Source organism: Oryx dammah, unplaced genomic scaffold (genome assembly GCF_014754425.2).
Source record: "Oryx dammah isolate SB20612 unplaced genomic scaffold, SCBI_Odam_1.1 HiC_scaffold_28, whole genome shotgun sequence".
Taxonomy (NCBI): domain Eukaryota; kingdom Metazoa; phylum Chordata; class Mammalia; order Artiodactyla; family Bovidae; genus Oryx; species Oryx dammah.
The window spans coordinates 106,773,361-106,794,390 of record NW_024070212.1 but is presented as its reverse complement, the minus strand read 5'-3'; the positions used below and the strand labels follow the sequence as shown (position 1 = coordinate 106,794,390).

The window sequence follows — 21,030 nt, the reverse complement described above, 5'->3', positions numbered from 1 at the left end:
GTGTGTAGTTCAATCACTTCGCTGTGCACCTGAAACTAACGCAACATTGTAAACCACACTGTAACATTTCAGTTAAAAAAAAGACAGCACAGCACTCATGAAGCAGAAATGATGATTGTGTATCAACAGTGCTTAACACAGTATCTGGTGCTTAATTGACAACTGCTGAGTGAATGGAGGCTGAATCCCTGCCTTCAAACAGCTACTCGTCCTGCCGGAGGCCCAAGGGCTTAGGCAGCTCAGAAGGCAGATGCTTCTGGGAAGGGCAAGAAACACCGGGCACAGCGGAAGCATGAAATGAGTAGGAACCAGGGCAGCTGGGGCTCAAAGCAGGGCACAGGCTCATGCAGTGACCATGCCTAAAAGAGCCATAAGGTGGGACCTCAGGGGTGGCCACGGGGAGGGCTCCCCAGGAGCCACTGCCCGTTCTCTGGCAACTATCTCTAGTTTTCCTCTGGGCTCCACTGCCTTTCCCACTTCCAGCCTCTGAGTGGCAGGGCGACAGGCTCTAGCTGGGCTGTTCACTCACCACCCCCAGGCCAGTCATTGGTTTGGAGGCTGGTCATGTGACTAGTTGGAGCCAATGGGATGGCATGAGACCTCTCACTGAAAAGGGGAAACTTCCTGCTCTAACTGGACCTGGGGGGAGGTAAGATCTGGAGGTGGTGTAGCCTCTGGTGCTCACAGAAAAACCCTGGTGCTTCCTGTGAATGGAGTCATTGTGGAGGAGAGCAGAGCTAAGAGACAGAAAGAAATATGGGCCCCGTGATCAAGTGGCACCCTGGACTTCTGTTACCTGAACCAATAGGTTCTCTTTTTGCTTAAGCCAGTTAGGATTTGGCTTTCTGTCACTTGCAACCCTCAACGCAGCATTGTGGCCACCAGCTTGTGGCCATGGGAATGACACAATGTGCACATATATGAACACATGGTGCATGCGGGAGGAGGCAAGACATGGATGAATAGTGGATTCACACATGTCCTGGCTGCCTCAAGGGCCTCTGGGAAAGACCTTCTGGGCTCTGACCTACCCCTAAGGTTCGCAAAGCCCAGGGCCAAGAGATCAAATAGAGGCCCACATATCAAGTGGCTAAATATTTAAATACTTTAAGTCAAGCTAACAAACTGTTTTATAAAACATGCCCTTTCCTTCTACCTTGGCAAATATGCTCAAAACAACCTGGAGAGTCAGGTGAGAATGGAGACTTCTCAGTGATGTGGGGAGGGGTGGCGCCAGCTCCCCCACTCCTCACCCCTTCCTCTTTGACCACTGGTTTCATACTGAACCATAAAGGGCCTTGAACGCATCATATGGACACCCTACTTCTCATGTCCAAGCTCTGTCCACACCCCTTACAAGGAGCTGTCTACTGGCTACCCCTGGACAGGGCCTAGGAGTATGACCGTAGCTGCGTGGCTGTACCTCCAGAGGATGGCACATGTAGGCCTGGAGGCTAGCACAGAGCCAACTGGGCTGAGGACTGTAAGAGGGATCTTGAAGGAAATGATTTTGATATTGACTGTGAGATGGTAACTGTCGTGACAGCTATGATAGTCGTGATGGTGTCTCCAGACCACGTTGTGAGGCTGTTGATGATCACGGTGATGGCACTGGTGAGGCGGAGTGGTGATGATGCTGCAGCCACGGGGGGATGGTGATGAGGGGATTGACGACGACAAATACGTCAATGTCACGCAAGTTATGGTGACGATGATGGTAGGGATGAAGATGGTAGTGCTGATGAGAGAGGAGGTGATAACCATGTTGATGGTGATAACAGTGATGGTGGTGACGATGCTGGTGGTGATGAGAGGCGACGATGAGGATGCTGATGACGCGAGAGTGATGTTGGCAAGGATGTGGATGGAGCCGGAAACAACTTTGATGGCACGGATAAGATTGGTCGTGATCATGTTGATGCTATGACTGGAATGGAGGCAACGACAGGGGAATGGTGGTGGTGATGTTGGCGTGGATGAGACTGGTGATGATGAAGACGCTGCTGTCACTGCTGTGATGCCGCTGCTGCTGATGGCGGTGCTGATGCTTCAGGAGTGGGGGTGATGCCACGACTGACAGGGGTAATAGTGACTGTGGTGATGGGCACTGGGGTTGAGGTGTTGATAGCGGTGGTGACAGTGTGATACGAAGACAGTGACCACAGTGGGCTTCGTTCTGCCAGAGATGCAATGACCAGATCCCACTGTTGGGTTACAGGGGGTGTAAGCCCTGCCTTTCACCTGTTTCTTCTCTGTGGCCTCTCTCCACATCCCTTTTCCCTTCATGTTCCTTCCACCCTCTGAGGGGCTTCCAGCCTGGAAGAATACTGCTGCCCCAAAGGGACGAGAGTAGGGTTATAGCAGCCACAGCTTTATCTCCAGATGTTTCCAGGGCAGCAGCCAACTCTTGTTCTGGCAGCCCTGAACACACACAGCAGTAATTACATTATTTGTGACTGCAATTTTGAATCCATTTTCTGGTCGTTTTACAGTAACGCAGTGGTTCACAGTCATTGCAGGAATCCACAGCCTGAATGCAACCCCCCCGCCCCCTTTCCATGGCAATTGTAGTTATAGCAAAAATTATCCCAATCAATTTGTGTCTTAAAAGGAACTGAGCTGCCCAGAGAATAAATGAAGGCAGAGGAGCCTGGGGAGGGCTGGGTCGATTCCAGGCTCACTCCGGTCAGGCTTGGAAGAAAACACAGACGCTCTCTGAGTTGTTGGCTCAAGCACTGCCTGGCAGTCACTCTTCTTTTAATTTTCCACAAAACATTTAAAAATAAAGACAATAAGTGAATGTCCCTGTTAAGGGGAAAAGACCTTCTGGGCCTCATGCGGAGGGAAGGACTGATTCAACCAGGGCTGGCCGGGCAGGCGGTGCCAGGCTCTCTGCCTCTGCCTCCCCTCAACCCACAGGGCCTGAGGTGGCTGGGTCCAGCTGTGATGAGAACCTCTGCCTAGAAAAAATGAATTACCATTGGGTTAATTAGAATGAGGCCCAAGTTCACCCCCCTGGAAGAGTCCTAATGATGCTCCCAAGAAATACATTTTTAAAAACCAAAGATCAAAAGGAAAAATAAAGATCACAGAACACGGGGTTCCCCAAGGGATAGAGGGTACCCAATGGGGAGTACGATCCAACAGCAGAAATGCCTTCAGGGTCAGACGGCGATGATTCTAACCACAGCAGGGGTCTGTCTTAGGTGTGTTATCAGAAGGACATTAAGGGAGAGTGATGGTAGACAGGAGCCACTTAATTTTTTTTATTGAGATATAATATAATTCAGTGGAGTGCATTAGTTTTAAGCATAGACTTCTATCAATTTTTACATATAACTGTACTCATGTAACTACTACTTAGATCAGAATACAGAACATTTGCAACACCTAAGAAGGTTCTGTCTTCCTCTTTCCAGTTTATATCCACTGGGCTCCCTCCTCCAAAAGTAATCACTGTTCATTCACTCAACAACATCTGTGAGCCTCATCCATGACGGTACGCATAGCAAGAGTTGCTTCTGTTTTTATTGCTGATTCAATTCCATTGTATAGCTGTACCCTCCCCCATCTATCCATTCTGCTGTTGATGGACCTTTCATTTATTTCCAACTTTGGCTATTATCAAGAAAGTGGCTAGGAATATCCTTACACACATATATTTCACTTTAGTAAATATTTCCACACAGTTCTCCTGAGAAGTTGAACCAGTTTTCACTCCCACCAGCAATATGTAGAAAAAATATACCTCAACTCATACCTCCCACCCTACCCAGAAAATCAATTTGAGACAGATCATAAAGCTAACTCTGAAAGATAAAACAATCGAACTTCTAGAAGAGAACATGGGAGAATATTTTCATGACCTTAGGATAGAAAAAAACAGAACACAAAAGGCATTAGCCATAATGGAAACATTGACAAATTGGACTCCTTTGAATGAAAAACTTTGCTCCTCAAAAGATACTACTAAGAGAGTGAGGAGGCAAGCTCATTGGCAATAGATATATGCAATACGTATACGCAACAAAGGACACGTGTCCAGAATGTATAAAGACTCCTACAAATCAATAAGAAAATGACAAGCAATTCAATTTTCAAAAGTGGTTGAAAGCCTCCAAAAGACACTCCAGGAAAGAGAAGCTCAAAATGATCTATTAGCATATGAAAAGCTGCTCAATAACTCTGGTCATCAGGGAAATACGAAATAAAACCACAGTGAGACATCCGCCACATAAACCACCAAAAGTAAAACATACTTCACCGCAAGTTAGCAAAGACTTAGAGCAACCACAACTGTCCTGCTTTGCTGCAGGGGCATGGGGTGCTAATTGGTACAGCAATTAGTTGGAAAACTGTTAGGCTGAAATATGCACATTGGATGACCTCACATTTCCACTCCTAGGTATGCATCCTAGGAAATCAACCCTGAATATTCACTGGAAGAACTGATACTGAAGCTGAAGCTCCAATACTTTGGCCACCTGATATGAAGAGCTGACTCATTGGAAAGATTGAAGGCAGGCGGAGAAGGGGACAACAGAGGATGAGATAGTTGGATGGCATCACCAAATCAAAGGACACGAGTTTGAACAAACTCTGAGGGATAGTGAAAGACAGGGAAGCCTGGCATGCTGCATTCCATGGGGTCTCAAAGAGTCGGACATGACTGAGCGACTGAACAACAACAAGGTATGCAGCCGATGAAAAATGAGCATGTTTGTGCTCCAGAAGATATCCACAAGAATGTTCATAGCAGGAGCACTCTGGCCTCACATGAAACAACTCAAATGTTCAACAGTAAATTTTCCTTTTAAAAATTGTGGCCTATTCATATAATGGAATACTACGTGACAATGAAGAACAAGAGACCACTGTTACATCTGACAACAGAGATGAATCTCAAGATTTATTGAAGGGTGAAGGAAGCGAGACTCAGAAAAGTATATATTGGTATTCTACTCAGGGAAAGTTCAAAGACAAGCAAAACTAGTGTATGGCACCAGAACCATGATTCTGTATTTACGTCATTGAGGAGGCAAATTGACGTGCCACTGAGTGGAAGCGATGGACAGCAATCACATAATATACCCACACACCCATATCCACACAGCCAGGGTTCAGAGATGTGATGGAAAGGTCCAAGGTGTTAAGAGATGGAAGCAGGGAAATCTGACCTTGTCTATGGGATTGGGGAAGGCTCCCTGAGGACCAGGAGGCTAAGAGGAGAGGGAGGAGTTATTTAGACAAAGAGGTAGGACGGGGAAAGGGAGTTATAAGCAGAGGGCACAGCATGTGCAAAAGCCCTGAGGTGGGAGGAAGCCTGGTGTCCTGGGGACAGCAGGGATGACTAGAGACTGCCCCCCAGAGACTGAGGGGCAAGCGACACAGATGTGGCTGGTGGGCCACGTTGGTGGTAGACTAGACTGGCCCGCAAACAAGTCATGTGACCTCCTGTAGGATGGGGAGGGGCTGTGGCTTTGGTCACTTGGACCAATCTGATTGGACTTTCATAGCTGACTGTCTCCATCTCGGGTCTGCTCACCCGCCGCCCGGCAGTTCCACATAGTGTGGGACTGTGAGTTCCCACTGGAGGAAGCTTCTTGGCAGGCTCTGAAACTCTGCTCCTGGCTCACTGCTGGGCAAGGTCTCTGCACTGAATGGCTTGTGCACCACTAGTTATCATAGTTTTTTAGTGAATTTTAGGGGAAATGGACAGAAGGCACAGCCTGGTCCTCTGGGGTGGTTGTGTGCATACAGGCCTCTGTGTTCTGTCTCCAGGCATCGGTTTTGTGTTTTGACCTTTTTACTGAGCAGTTTTGATTGAGGTCAACCATTTTCCAGCTGGACAAGGCCAGGCAGAGGGTGCCAGCATGGACTGTCAGCAGGGAGAGGGAGACCTGACTGCACGGTGTTGGCCACAGTGCTTGCTGGGAGATGGCTAGGAGGATGGAGGTAGGGAGGAGAGCACGCCAGCACCAGAGGTGAGTGATGGAGTGATGGGGAAGGACCACTCTTCAAGGCTAGCAGGGTGAGTGCCTCTAGTTTGTGTGCAGGTTGGCCCTGAGGCAGTGGCCTCAAAAATCTCAGTGACAGCTGTGTTCAATGTCAGAGACCCCTCAGTGCACAAGGCAAGAAGGAGCAGGGTGGGTGAGACAGGGACCACCAACGGGAAAGTGCCTGAAGGTGTGAAGCCCCTGACCTGATGGTTCAGTGGGTGGACAGCAAGGCAGCCAATGTAAAAGGAGCAAAGTCTGCTGGTACTTTGTGTGAACCAGGCACTGCTCTATCACAGAGGTGTGCCCATTTTGTAGATGGAGAAAACTGAGTCACTGTGTATTTTGTGCAAGGTCACACAACTAATATCAGAGTGGACAGGGTGCAACTCTGGACTGTCTGGCTCCAAGCCCATGCTACTCTGCCTTTCTGTACGGAGAGGTTTACTTTACAAGGGGGCTTTGCAAAAGAGCTGGGAGCAGGCAGCACCTTGGCAAGTCTGCACTTGAGAGCCCAGGAGACCTTGATTAGCTACTGGGAAGCCCTTAGAAAGACCAAGGGGATCTTGTGGATGGGCTGTCTTCCTAAGATGCTTGGATATCACAGTCAGCTCAGCCTGGGCAGTGGTCCTGGGCAGTGATGCTCAGCCTCCCATGCCCTGTCCTCATACTATGCATTCACAGATTCATTCAATGGCCATTTCATTGAGCACTTACTATATGCCACCCTTTTAGGTGCCAGGCTATATCAGTTAACTAAGAGAGAACCTTCTTTTCAGTGGTGTTGGTAAGGAGGGGAAAGACATTAAATACCTACAATGATTTAATTTAAAATTGTAATAAGGGCCTTGAAGAAGAAAAGTGAGGATCTATAAAAGAATATTATGGGAGGAATGGCCTAGGTTTCTCTGGGAACCAAGGTTCCTTAGGTCTGAGGGTTTTTTTAAATGGAGTTCCATGGACCTCTAGGGTTCTATGGAAGTTATTCCCAAAGTTATGTAGGCCTTTAAGTTAAATTCCACTTAAATATATGCATATGGTATTTTTAAAAGACAGTAACAAAAGGGCATGCTTGTATACTCAGATGTGCTATATGCCACGTTGGAAATTGGTAGCTCATTCATGTATTGACAAATTACCATGATTTTTCCGTGAGGATCTTGGAAAAAAGTTCTCCAGTCCTTTCTGTGCAGGCATTAGAGTTTACTGTAAACATATCACTAACGTGAAAGAATATAGCCCAATATTTTAGTTTTGACTTTTTAAAACTCAGGTATGGTGAAAACTGTTTGATTGGATTTACTACAATTACTTTTGTGAATTATGGTTTTATTGTTATTATGCAGCAAAAAAAAAAAAAAAAGGCAACCATACTTAAGCTGAGGTCAGTGTCAGACTTCAAGTGTTATCCGTCACTGGGGTCAAATTGTTGCAGCCACAGACACAGCTGCTTTTGTTTTTATCAAGTCCCTTTATGGCAAGTAAATGTTGCATGTTTGAATCTCTACATAATCTGTTTTATATATATTTTAAATACTGATTTACTGGGCAGGATTTCAATGAAACAAAAAGTAAATGTGAAAATGCTGGCTTTGGTTCAGAGGCTGTGAAGACCTGGGTTGCCTCCTCACCCATCTCGGACTCCATCCCTCATACCCCACCCCTTCCCAAGGCCCTTCATGGCCTTTGCCTGTGGCCTGGGAACTCCTGATGGACAAACCACCGCTCCTGGGAGGTGACTCAACTTAAGCCTAACTGGGCCTGAGGCTGGTCCAAAAACCAGGCAGAAAAGGCGCTAATCCCCAAACCCAGCCAGAGGTTTGGTATGTTTTAAGGACCTTGGACAACAAACACAGGCCTATGCCCCCCAAGGCCAGAAAGAGGATGGTGGGGCAGCACACTCACCCTTCTTGGTGGCCTCGAAGCTGTCGTGGAAGTGGATCCTCTGGATGTCATAGGTCAAGGTTGTGTTGGGCAGCAGAGTCCTGTTCCTGTTGATGATGTTGGCAGAAAATCGAAAGGCATGCTCCTCGGCATTCATGACCTGGGCGTTGGGGCCGTCTGCATACTCAAAGATTCCTCCTACAAGAGATGGGGAAAACTGTGTGTGCTGGTGAAGGAGGAGGTATGCTAAGAAATATGCTTGGCTCAGAAGGTTTTATGGGCAAGATTCTTCCCCCAAATGTTCAATAATATGCCAGATAATCCCCCTATGTAGAAATTGTGCCGGAGTATAAGAAATATGAAAATTCTCCTAGTTCATTTCACTCAGCTGGCAAATTCCTGATAACAGAGACTGACAAACAGAGCTAAAATAAAACTGACCAAGTTATGAATGTTGCTATGAAAATTCTCAGTAGAATGCTGGCAAGTAGAATCTACCAGAATATTATTATAAGGATAACATACTATGATCACAGAGTTGTATTCCAGGAATGTAAAGTGTGGTTCAATATAGAGAAATCTATGAATATCATTCCATCGCATCAGTAATTCAAAGGGGAAAAATATGATCAACTCACAAAATGCAGCAAGGCATTTGATAAAATTCAATATCTACTGCTGTTAAGAATGCTTAATAATCTAGCTGTAGAAAAGATACTTACTTGAAGCATCTTCAGCTCAAATTGGCCTTTAATATCAACTAATGGTGAAACACAAGAGGCATGCTCATTAAAGGAAAAAAAGAGGAGGTGTGTGAAGAGTTACATTACACCATTAACCACTGAGATAAGAAGGAAATATAACTTAGAGGCACACCTCTTAGGAAGAAAAAAATTCTTATTTGCAAATGATATAAATGCCTTGGTAAAAACTCTTAAAATAATCCCTAAACATGAAAACCAATAAGAACTAGTAACAGATTCAAGTTCAATGACCAGTGAGCACAAATTAAGTGTTACTTTAAATAAACAACAACCAGTAAAAAATGGCCAAAGGATTTCCTTTGCAATATCAGCGAATATTAAATAACTAATCATGAACCAACTCCAATATTAAAAATGGCAATGAAACAAAACAAAACACCTTAGGTGAGGGACATAAAAATAGGAGGCATGTTAAATGAGGAAGCATGTCATGTTGGGCAGTCAGGGTCAAGGACAGAGGTGTCTAAATTACTTTTTCAGTTTAATGTGATTCCAATCAGAATCATAGAATATATATGTATTTTATATATATATAGTGGTCATGTATGGATGTGAGAGTTGGACTGTGAAGAAGGCTGAGCGCTGAAGAATTGATGCGTTTGAACTGTGGTGTTGGAGAAGACTCTTGAGAGTCCCTTGGACTGCAAGGAGATCCAACCAGTCCATTCTGAAGGAGATCAGCCCTGGGATTTCTTTGGAAGGACTGATGCTAAAGCTGAAGCTCCAGTACTTTGGCCACCTCATGTGAAGAGCTGACTCATTGGAAAAGATTCTGATGCTGGGAGGGATTGGGGGCAGGAGGAGAAGGGGACGACAGAGGATGAGATGGCTGGATGGCATCACGGACTTGATGGATGTGAGTCTGAGTGAACTCTGGGAGTTGGTGATGGACAGGGAGGCCTGGCGTGCTGCGATTCATGGGGTCGCAAAGAGTCAGACACGACTGGCGACTGAACTGAACTGAACTGATACACACACTTTTTTTTTCACTTGACAAAACAGCTCTAAAATATATCTGGAAGACTAAACAGGAGACAGCCTAACAGAGATGAGAGATGACTTGCACTGCCAGATTTAAAATATATCATGATGCAAAAATAATTAAAACCAAGCCCTAACGGCATATGAAAACACAGATAAGTCAATAGGATGAGATAAAATCCCCAGAAAGAGGCACTAGTAGAGATAAATATTTAAGACATGATAAAGATGGCTATTTCCAATCAGAAGGCAGAAGATGAATTATTCATTAATTGTGCTGAGACAATTATTCAATTATTTGGGAGAAATGTACGTTAGATTCCAATCTTAAGCCATATATCAAAAAAAAGTTTCAGATGGAGTAAAGATTAAATAGCAAGGAAGTAAGGGAAGGAAGGGGAAAAAACACTATAAAAGAACCAAAAAGACAATAAATATAAGTGAATATTATATAATATTGAAGTGGAAGAGGCCTTCCAATAAAGTCAGAAATTATAGGAGAATGATTGATAACTTCATAGAGACAATATAACATGTATAGATTTCAAAACCCCCATAAACCAAATTAAATGGTAAACAAACTTGGAAACAATATCAGTAACACGTAAAGGTTGATGCTCTAATTTTAAAAAAACCACTTAAAATTCTTTAAAAAGACAAATACTCGAATGAAAAATATGCAAAGAGCAAGCATGGGCTTTTCACAAAAGGAAAGAACAATACAAAGGAACTATTAATACATGATGAAATGGACATCCCCACTAATAATCAAATAAACTCAGTTTGAGCCAACAGTGAGATACTGTTTTCTGACTGTCCCATTGACAAACAAAAAATAAATGATAGCACTCAGCATTGCCCAGGGTGTTTGGAAATGGACATTTGCTTAACTGTTGGTAGAAGTAGGAACCAGTACATCCTCCTTCCTTGATGGCTATTAGAAATATACAAAAAGCCTTAAAAACTCGCAGATCTTTGACGCAACACCTCAGTTTCTAGTAACTGAATTCAACAATGGGTACACAGATCATGTGAAAGGAGGTGGATCTAAAGACACTCAACATCAAAGAAATAGTAAATGAATGGCACGTGTTTTTTTTTTTTTGTCATTCATTTACTATTACATGGAAATAGCTATATATTTCCATATAATAGCTAACATTTAATGATTGGGAAATATCCATGATACAGCTTTAAGTGAAAAACAAAAGTTATAAAGCAGAGATGCAGTGTGACCCCACATTAGAGAAGGAAGAATAAGAAGGAAGAATAAAAAGGCAGATGAGGAGGGATTTATGCCAGTGACAAAAGAAGAGAAGACATTTCAAAGCAACACCAGTAAACAGTCCTAGGTAATAGATTTCTTAATTTGTTCTTTCTGCTTATTTTCCCCATATAAACCTCTATATGTAAAAAAAAAAAACACAACATTAACTTCATTGAGGTATTATTTACATGAAGAAATTCCACAAAATCCACCATTTTAGATGTACAATGATTTTTAGTAAATTTACTAAATTGCATAACCATCACCACAATCCAGTTTCAGAACATTCCCAGCAACCCTATAAAATCCCTGGAGTCCACTTACAGTCAATCACTGTTTTCAGTCCCCTCCACGCTCCAGCCTCAGGCAACCATTAATTTACTTTCTGTTTCTAGAGATCTGTCTTTCCTGGGCACTTCCTTTAGATGGAATCATATTACGGATGGTCTTTGGCATCTGGCTTCTTTCACCGAGCATAATGTTTCTGAGGCTCATCTATGTAGTAGCACGTGTCAGTACTTCGTTTCTCTTTATTGTTAAACAGTATTACTTTGTATGGCTGTACCACGTCTTATTTACCCATTCACCACCAGTTGATGGGTATCCAGGTTGTTTCATTGTTTTAAAAAATTGGTTTTTTGAATGTTTAAAAAAGTGAACAAATAAATCTGTTGTTCTCCCAGCCCCGAGCTGGTATTCCAGCAGGGTTACGCCTGCATGTGAGTCTGTGTGGGGTTGCAGCACGTCCATCAAAGACGACAAGGAGAACACTGCCTCAAATGTTAAGAGGAGGTCTCTCTGAGTGGAAGGATTATGGATGACTTTAATTTCCTTCTTTGTGTTTTTCTGTATTTTCAAAAAGTTCTGCAGTGAACATGTGTTATATTTCTAATCAGAAAAGCCATCATGTGATGGTGTGTATGTGCTTAGAGGAAAATAAGTGATCAAAATACCATATGATCCAGTAATTCCATTTTCTACAGATACAAATTTAGAAAAAGTTAGAGAGTTAGAGACACATAAACATTTATGTATAAGGATATTTTTGACATAATATTGAAAAAATAGAAACAACTCGATGTTCAAAAGCAGAAGACTGCTCAATGTATTAAAATACACCCATATGGCAGAACAACTTGCAGGCATTAACAGTCAGGGTATAGGATGGCAGGATGTGGTGTCCGGGATTTGCTTCAAAATAATATGGGCAGAGTAGAAGTGAAGGGAATGCAGACAGGATAGGAAAAGTCATGGGTTGTTGGTCCAGGTGGTAAGTACACAGGGATTCACTACCCCATTCTCCCTAAGCACAAGCTTATATAAGCATATCTTCCATGATACGATTGCCTTCAAAATCATGGTATATAAGGTAAAAATAACAAATCACAGTCATGCAATCAGAGAAGAGACACAGTATTATTTGAAGATGCTTATTACCATTTTCTTAAAAACTCAAGAGAATCATATCAAAACCTAGTAGAAAGTAAACAGAAAGCTCATCAAGGGGCCAGCACATAAAAACGTATATAGAAAAATGTATAGCTTTCCTATAAATCAGCAATAAACAGTGAGGAATTACAAGGGAAAAAAGAAATCCTATTCACAAAAGCAACTGCAAAAAAATAAAATACTTTACAATAAATGTGCAATTCCTATATCAAGAAAACTACAAAACTTTACTGGGGGACATAAAAGAAGACTTGAATAAATGGAGAGACATAACTTTCTCCTGGAAGGGAAGGCTCAATATTGTAAAGATGTCAGTTCTCCTCAAATTAATTTATAAATTTAATGCAATTCCAATTAAAATAAAAAAGGACATACCAGAAGGGCATACACCAAAATGTTAACAGAGATTCTTTCTAGAAAGTAAAAAGATAATGGATTCCTTTTGCTTAGTGCTTTTCTCTCCCAAGTGTTCTGCAATGAAGAAGAGCTTTGGCAATAAGGAAAAAAGCTTTTAAAAAATGCTCTTAAAAAATACTTAATGATACCGGAAATGCTCATTCTGCTTCCCCCGAAAGGCAACAAAGTAATATTACAGTATGAAACATATTTATCAAATAAAAAGCACGTAACTACATTTATAGAAAAAAGACTGGAAGGATTTGTACCATGGTACCAGTGAGCTTCTCTGGGAAGAAGAGATTTATAGATACTTTTAATCTTGCTGTTTGTAGTTTCTTGATTTTTCCAAATTACTTCCAGTGAATGAGTATTATTTTTAATATTTTAAAACATAAACATTAAAAAAACCTTTTCCCAAGAAAGTCTAGGGAGAAAACTAGCCATTACGAAGTCCTATCTCAAATGAAAGTCAAAGGTCACGGGAGAAAGGGCCATTTCCTAGGGCTTCACATGTCCTTGCCTGCCTCTCAGACCGTGGCAGGTGGGGGGGTGGAAAGGAGAGAGAGGGGTCTCAAGTCACTGAGACCCAAGCCCAGAGGCTACACCACTTGGTTCCATGAATACCCATTGGTATTCATGTGCCTACCTGTCCCTGGGTGCTGGGATGAGAGAAGTCAGTCCTGGGCCCCTGCTCTCAAGGAGGACTCAGCTGACAATAAACAGATGACCATAGCCAGCACATACATGTGGTAGTCAGCTGTTAGGACCAACAGTGGAGTGCCAGACCTCAGTGCAAACCCCAGCTCTAGTCACAGGAGGAAGTTACACTCTCCAAGACTCAGTTTTTCCATCTGCAAAATGGGGTACATATTTCCAAGGTTGATTGCTGCGAGGAAGAAAGAAAACAATGTAGCTAAATGCACCGGATGTGGCCAGGACTTAGTAGTTATTAATGGAGGGGTGAAACAATGCTATTTAGAAAAAACAAAACAAATTCTGAGCTTCTATATTCTAGGTCAAGGGTTGACAAACATTTTCTGTAAAGAAGCAGCAGTAAATATTTTGGCTTTGTGGGCCAGAAGGTCTACCGGACTCTTCCATTGCAGCATGAGAGAGGTAGCCAATATGTAAATAATGGTGCAGCTGTGTTTCATTAAAACTTTATTTACAAAAATAGGTAGTAGGCTGGATTTGGCCAGTGGGGGCTGCAATTTGTCCCCTCTTCCAAGTGAAGGGCAGCCTTTATCTTAGAGGTAAAAGCACCTTAAGACCTGGATGGAGAAGAAAAGACATTTATAGTACTGACTGCTAAGTCACTTCAGTCGTGTCCGACTCTGTGTGACCCCATAGACGGCGGCCCACCAGGCTCCCCCGTCCCTGGGATTCTCCAGGCAAGAACACTGGAGTGGGTTGCCATTTCCTTCTCCAATGCATGAAAGTGAAAAGTGAGAGAGAAGTCGCTCAGTCGTGTCTGACTCTTAGCGACCCCATGGACTGCAGCCTACCAGGCTCCTCCATCCATGGGATTTTCCAGGCAAGGGTACTGGAGTGGGGTGCCATCGCCTTCTTCGGAAATTGCTGTGCAAAAGAAACAAAGGTAGGCTGTTGATTGTTTGTGTGGGGAGGATGAGTGAGAAGGGCCCAAGAGAAAGAGGGTAGATAGGAAGTGTGCCCCAAAGGGGAGAAAGGAAAGGACAGTATATCCCAGGACCAAAGGCAAGTGACCTCGTGGCAGGAAAGGCCATGCTAACACTTTAGTGCCCGTTTAGCCTGAGCTGTGCTGTTATCTCCTTACTTACAGGAGCCTCATAGTTTACCAAAGCCAGTCACAGAAAACTACCCCTGGCTTGTGTTCTTCGGGAACAGAGAAGGAAGGTGGGCAAAGCCTTGCACAGAGTGAATTGGGGCAGAAAGAGGAAAAGAGGTGCAGGAGCTGGGATGAGAGAGGGCAAGGAAAATTCAGCAGAGAAGGAAGTTGGAACAAGAGATGAGAAACTTAAGCCCTAGGGCATCTCAGAGGTGCTAGGGAGGGGCTGCCATCCAACCTCTATCCTCCAAACACAGTGCAAGCTTGGGTCATCCTACTTGAACATTAGGGACAAAGTGACCCCGAAAGTTTGAATGTCTTGGGATACCCAGAGAGCAAATATTTATACAGCACAGAGGTTCAGAGAGTGGGTTCTAGATGCAGCAGACCCGGTTTTGAATCTTAGTTCTGTTCACAGGCTGTCCTTTTCTAGAGAACTGCTCTTACCTCTGGCCTGGGGGCCAGAGAAGGCAATGGCACCCCACTCCAGTACTCTTGCCTGGAAAATCCCATGGATGGAGGAGCCTGGTAGGCTGCAGTCCATGGGGTCGCTGAGGGTCAGACATGACTGAGTGACTTCCCTTTCACTTTTCACTTTCACTCATTGGAGAGGGAAATGGCAACCCACTCCAGTGTTCTTGCCTGGAGAATCCCAGGGACGGCGGAGCCTGGTGGGCTGCCGTCTATGGGGTCGCACAGAGTCGGACACGACTGAAGCGACTTAGGAGGAGCAGCTGTCCTGGGGGCAGAGCGCAGGCAATAATTGAATGATGTGCTCAATCACTCAGTCGCGTCTGACTCTTTGCGACCCTGTGGACTGTAGCCCACCAGGCTCCTCTGTCCATGGGATTCTCCTGGCAGGAATACTAGAGTGGGTTGCCATGCCCTCCTCCAGGGGATCTTCCTGACCCAGGGATTGAACCTAAGTGTTCAGCATCTCCTGCATTACAGGTGGATTCTTTCCCGCTAAGCCACCAGGGAAGCCCTAACTGGGTGATGCTGGGTGCAGTATCGCTATAAACGGTCATCCCCTTGTCTCAGGATGGGTGTAACTGTGGTGCATGTATGCTTCTGAGACCTTTCTAACACTGCCACCTTACATCAGACAGAGACCAGATCTCACCCAAGGCTGCCCAGCTCTGTCCCCTTCTCTATTTTGCTGTGCTTGCTCCCCTATGGGGTTTTACTAAAGCACACCCTTCCCCGCATCAACCCTAGGCACCTGAATCCTTGACTCAGGCTCTGCATCTGAGAGACCTAACCAAAGACAGGGGTGACATTGATCCAAGGCAAGTATCAGCCACACTCATTTTTCAGTGCTTTAGGAGGAAGGGACAGGGGCACCGAACCTCAGCTATTGAAAAACTCTCATCTGTTGAGGGTTCCTCTCCCTTCTCCTTTCTGGTCTTCTTGATCTTTCTCTCTTGTGCAGGGGGCTCTGGAGAGCAGGAAGTCTGGAAGCTCAGGGTCTAATGAGCTTGGGTTCTGACTCAGGCTCCACCCCATGGAAGAAAGTCTGCTCTGGGTCTTGGCTTCTGGAGAGAGCACCCCGTCCCGCTTCCAGGCAGCTCCCCCATCCAACTGGCTCCTCTCCATTCTCTTCCTTCCCATACATTCCTCACGATCGTTATACATTCCTCACGATCGTTATTTAAAGAGGCTAATAAGTAGGTTGGCACCGTTGATTAATGCATAATCTTAATCATGATTGCATAGTGTAATTGGCATTAATTTGAAGAGCCAGTTCATTATGAAAATAATTGTCACTGCTTTCTGCTTTAATAAAATGGAGCAGACACCAAGGCTGCTGAGGAAATGGGATGGGGTGTGTGTATATGTGCGTGCGTGCGAGCATGGGTCCCAGAAGATGTTAGCAGAGGGAGCATGGGTGCAGCTGGATCGTTTTCTTCCAACAAAACCTTGAGTGGAAGCCCAATGGGTGAAACAAATAACACCAACTATAATAATAACAGCAACACAACTGATCATGTGCCAGGCATGATGCTGAGTGCATTCCACCCCCTTCATTTAACACTCACAAGAACCTCTACAACCCTTACAATCCCATTACATAGACACTGTTATCATCCCATTTCACACAAGAGAAAACAGAGGCCCAGGGAGGTTAAAGATGTTGCGACAATTACCATGCGGTAAATTCTCTTCTGCAACCAAAGCCAGCTTGTTAGGGACAATTGTTAACTTTTTAGGAGTTTTGAAAGCAAGTCGCGAAACCATTGGCAGCTTGAAATCAGGCATGGTGAGTGTGTTTACACCACAGGAACAAGAAGGTGCTACAAAGGAGGGCTTCATTTTCCTGGAGAGCTTGATTACCAGCCCACACTGCCTGAACCCGTTTCTGTGCTCTGGGCTCTTAAAGACTGGATGCCACAGGTACCGAGAAGGCTCCATAGCTCTTCTCAGGGCTCCACCAGGGACATCATGAAGACCACCTCTCCAAACTAACCTCATATGCAGGCGGCAAAACATAGAGCCGGGTGGGAGCGGAGGACTCGAACTAGCTGGGCCAGCTCAACCAACACTTCGCCTTCTATATCATGACATGTTGTCAAATGTTTCGAGAAACATTCTGAATGCCCTGAGCATAAAGGCTCGTAGTGTTAAAATGGCTTTTTCTGTCCCTGGAAATGTGCCCAAATGGTAGCATCGTCCGCCTCTCGGATGAGCTATGGGGGCCTGTGTTAAGCTGAGCGTGACCTTCACAACCCGGTGCTGTCCTGCCATGTCTCATCGTGAAGGGCCAGGAGGCACCCCACACCTCCTTCTTTCCCAACACACACTCCTTTGGGCAGGTGGCCTGGGAGAGTCTCCAACACACAGCTCCCAGGGCAGATGTAGGCAGAAGACTGAGTCCCCGACTTAAGCTCATGGCCTCATGACTGTCTAGGGCCCCTCTGGAATCTTGAGATTTTCCTTTCTCTTGAACAACTTTGTGCTTTTGAATTTGGCCCTTGCCAAAGCAAGGGCTGGCCCAGCCAGCCCAGCCCCTGGCACAGTGAGGCTCAGGCACGGTCTGCAACGCGCTGCCACTGTCTGGCAGCCGAGTCCCAAGAGACACTCACATTCCCAGCACCCGGCCCAGGCACCTGTCCTCTGCGGCCTGAGTCTGTTCTTTTTTTTTTTTTTTTAATCTGCTTTGTTCTCTTTCTGAAGTTTCCAATGTGTCATAGAGATTAATTGAGACACTGATCAGCAAGGTGGTTGCTAATAGCCTCTTCCTGGGGCCGCCTCCCTGTCTGTTCTGATCAGGGTTCTCTCTTCTCCCTGCTGGGGCCCCTGCAGCTCTGTGCAGACTGTGGGTTGGAAAAACAAGGCTCTGCTCTCTGATGCACCAGCTCCTGAGGTCCCGGCATTGCCTGGAATCTTGCTTCTGGGGCTCTCTGTTTCCTGGTCTCAGCAGAAGGAGCTGGGGAACACATTGGCTGGCTTTTCCTGCTGGGCATATTAGGTGGTTTATAGAAGGTAAGCAGTGCCCAGTGGAAAAGAGCCAGGGATGGGCTTTCTGAGGTCCTAGGCAAGGGAAAGGAGACAAGGAGTATGAATGTCTCCCCTCCTGTGGGTTTGTTGACTCATTCATTCATTCCCCAAGCAGTTTACAGGCTACAACCGTTCACAAGGAACCCCACTGGGCACTAGATGAGTCAGAGAGAGAGATTAAGCAATACTCCCAGGTCTTCAGGAACTCACAGCTCAGAAGAAGAAACAAGAGGAGGTGCATAAATCAAAACATTTTTTGATTTGTGGAGTAAAAGGGTAAAAACTGTCCATGTGAACAGAAACCTGCGGAGGCTCAGAGACGGAGTCATGGATGTCTCCATGCAAGAGGCAGCATCCTCTCTGCTCAGAGCTGAGCTATGGAAGGAATGTGGCACCAGCGAGGGGGAGAATGGCCTTGGGTGGGTTCCTGGGGATGAGGACTTGGGCTTGGGCAGGCCGGGAGGAGGGAGTGAAGCAGGGGGCCAGACAGGAGGGGAGCTGCTGGGTTTGCTTCCCTATCACCAGGACTGGTCAGGGATTAGGTGATGAAGGGAGGTAGGGCAGAGGCAGCATCAGAGAAGACCCCGGATCCCAAACCAGGGTGGGAGTGCAGTCAAGCCTGTGGACTCCGCAGCCAGCCTGTCTGGATTGGAATTGATCTCATCACTTCTAAGCTGTGTGACCTTGAGCAAGTCCCTTCCCTGCCCCATGCCTCTGTCTGATCAACTGAACACAGGGATATTAACAGCACTTACAATATAGCTCTACTTTAAGGCTTAAATGGCATAAATCATCTTAGGCATATTGTAAGCCCTCATAAGGACAAGAAATTATTATTATGTAGTGACAAGGAAGCTGTGGCAGGGAGGCCTTTAAAACTGAGATGGAGGTATCCAGAAAAACAGCAGATGAGAGGAGAGGATTGCAATCCTGGTGGAGGGCCCAGGGGAGGGCTCCTGATGGAGTCCTGGGGCCCGGTAGCAGTTGTTTTAATTGATCTGGCGATATGCAGAGTTTTGTCTGTACAATTCGGGGACACACAAGTCAAATACTGCAGGATTGACCGTGTTGGGAGGATGGCCAGAGGCTCCCGGGCTGCCCAGAGACCCTGATGACCGATGGGCTGTCATCAGGTGGAGGAGCTGGAGCAGGGTTGCTGGGAACAGGGTTGCGGTGGAGGGGCCCAAGAGGCCATGAGCGCCCTTGCTGGAGGGGCCGAAGGAACGATGATCCTGAATTCTGAGTCCCTGGTGGGGCTCTCACTTCCGGGACAGGTGGAGCCGTCACACGGCCCACCCCTTGCATGCCTGCCCACAAGCGATAAGCCTGGCATTCAAGGCCCTTCCTGGTCCAGCCCGACCTCCTCCAGCCTCAGCTCTTCCCCCAGGACACCTCCGTCCACCGCACTTGTCACCGCACTTGTCAGCCACATCTTCATGCCACTCCGCCTGCGAGCATGTTCCTTCTCTGCCTGGCTCGCCTTTCCTTCTATCTCCTGCTTCTAAACCTGGCTTCCGTATCTCTCTCCCGAGCCTGTGTCACAGGCCCTGTCCTTTACGTCCTCCTCCCACCCCCAGGGGCCACCTGCAGACCTTTCCTCTGCCCCCGCCCCCACCCCGGGCTTTGTATCCTGGACATCCTCTGGCGATGGCACAAGTGAGACCAGCGAGGGTAGCACACAACAGACAGGGAGCTGAGCTCAGCAGAGCCTTGGCTGAGGACGCACCGAGCCGGGAACGGACCTTGGCATCCTCAGCCTTCAGAGTGCAATTCCGGGCCATGACCCATGCAGTTTTTCAAAGGTCCACGGCTAGGCTGAGTCCCAGTCACCCACAGCACAAGCCCCCGATGACACTCCTTCACTGGCTTTTCTCCTTCCCCGTCTCGCTTCCCTGCTCCATCACCATGCTTCCCAGAATCATCTCCCAGGCAAACTACTCGCATCCTAACTCTTGTTGCCTGCTCTCAGGAGCTCCCAACTAAAATGCCTTCCTTGAGGTCCAAATGCATCCTCTCTACCCTCACGGGTGCTGGGTATCCTGTGCCCTGCTCCCCCCCCATCCGGTTGTGGTCATCTGTGGTGGGCGGGCACAGCTTAGATGCACAGGCCAGGCATCTCTTTCCCACTCCCCAATGTCAAACACTATCTAGCACAGAGAAGATGTCAAGATACATTTGTTAAATAAATACATACATAAGTACATGAGTGTGTGCCTGTATACACACACACGCACACACTGTGCTGTGCTTAGTCGCTCAGTCGTGTCCAACTCTTTGCGACCCCATGGACTGCAGCCTGCCAGCCTTCTCTGTCCATGGGGATTCTCCAGGCAAGAATACTGGAGTGGGTTGCTTCTGGGTTGCCATGCCCTCCTCCAGGGGATCTTCCCAATCCAGGGATCAAACCCAGGTCTCCCGTATTTCAGGCAGATTCTTAACTGTCTGAGCCACCAGGGAAGCCCAAGAGGAGTAACTGTTGAGTGTGTATCCCAAATGTTGCGTGGGATGCACTGAAAGGGAAAGCTGCCCAGTCGTGTCCGACTCTTTGCGACCCTGTACAGTCCGTGGAATTCTCCAGGCCAGGCTACTGGAGTGGGTAGCTGTTCCCTTCTCCAGGGGATCTTCCCAACCCAGGGATTGAACCCAGGTCTCGAACACTGCAGGCAGATTCTTTACCAGCTGAGCCACAAGGGAAGCCCACGAATTGCTTTTAAAAGCTAATTCCTATTCAGGACTTGGATATGTAAGTGGCAAAGCAAAAAACACACAAACATCCTCCAGACCACCTGCCATGGAGATGCCCAGCGGGGCAGACACCCAGGTCCTGCAGTTTTCAAGCTCTCCCTCTCCCCAGCTCTGGCCATGATTGGCTCTTAGAGAGGTGGAAGCTGAGGCTGAGGTGTCCTCAGTAGGTGCACTTCCAGGTGCCTGCCCCTCGCAGGGGTAGATAGGGTGCCATGTGCCCAGTGACATGGCTGGATGGCT

The 21,030-nt window shown here is 46.2% G+C and overlaps 1 protein-coding gene across 1 annotated transcript in view; it reads right to left on the bottom strand.

Annotated features, from left to right (window-relative positions):
• Positions 1 to 21,030, bottom strand: part of GRIK3 (glutamate ionotropic receptor kainate type subunit 3) — a 242,163-nt gene that overhangs the window by 85,561 nt on the left and 135,572 nt on the right. Inside the window, exon 2 of the mRNA XM_040231614.1 lies at positions 7,902 to 8,078. Coding sequence (XP_040087548.1) covers positions 7,902 to 8,078 — 177 coding nt within the window. The remainder of the gene's footprint in view (positions 1 to 7,901; positions 8,079 to 21,030) is intronic.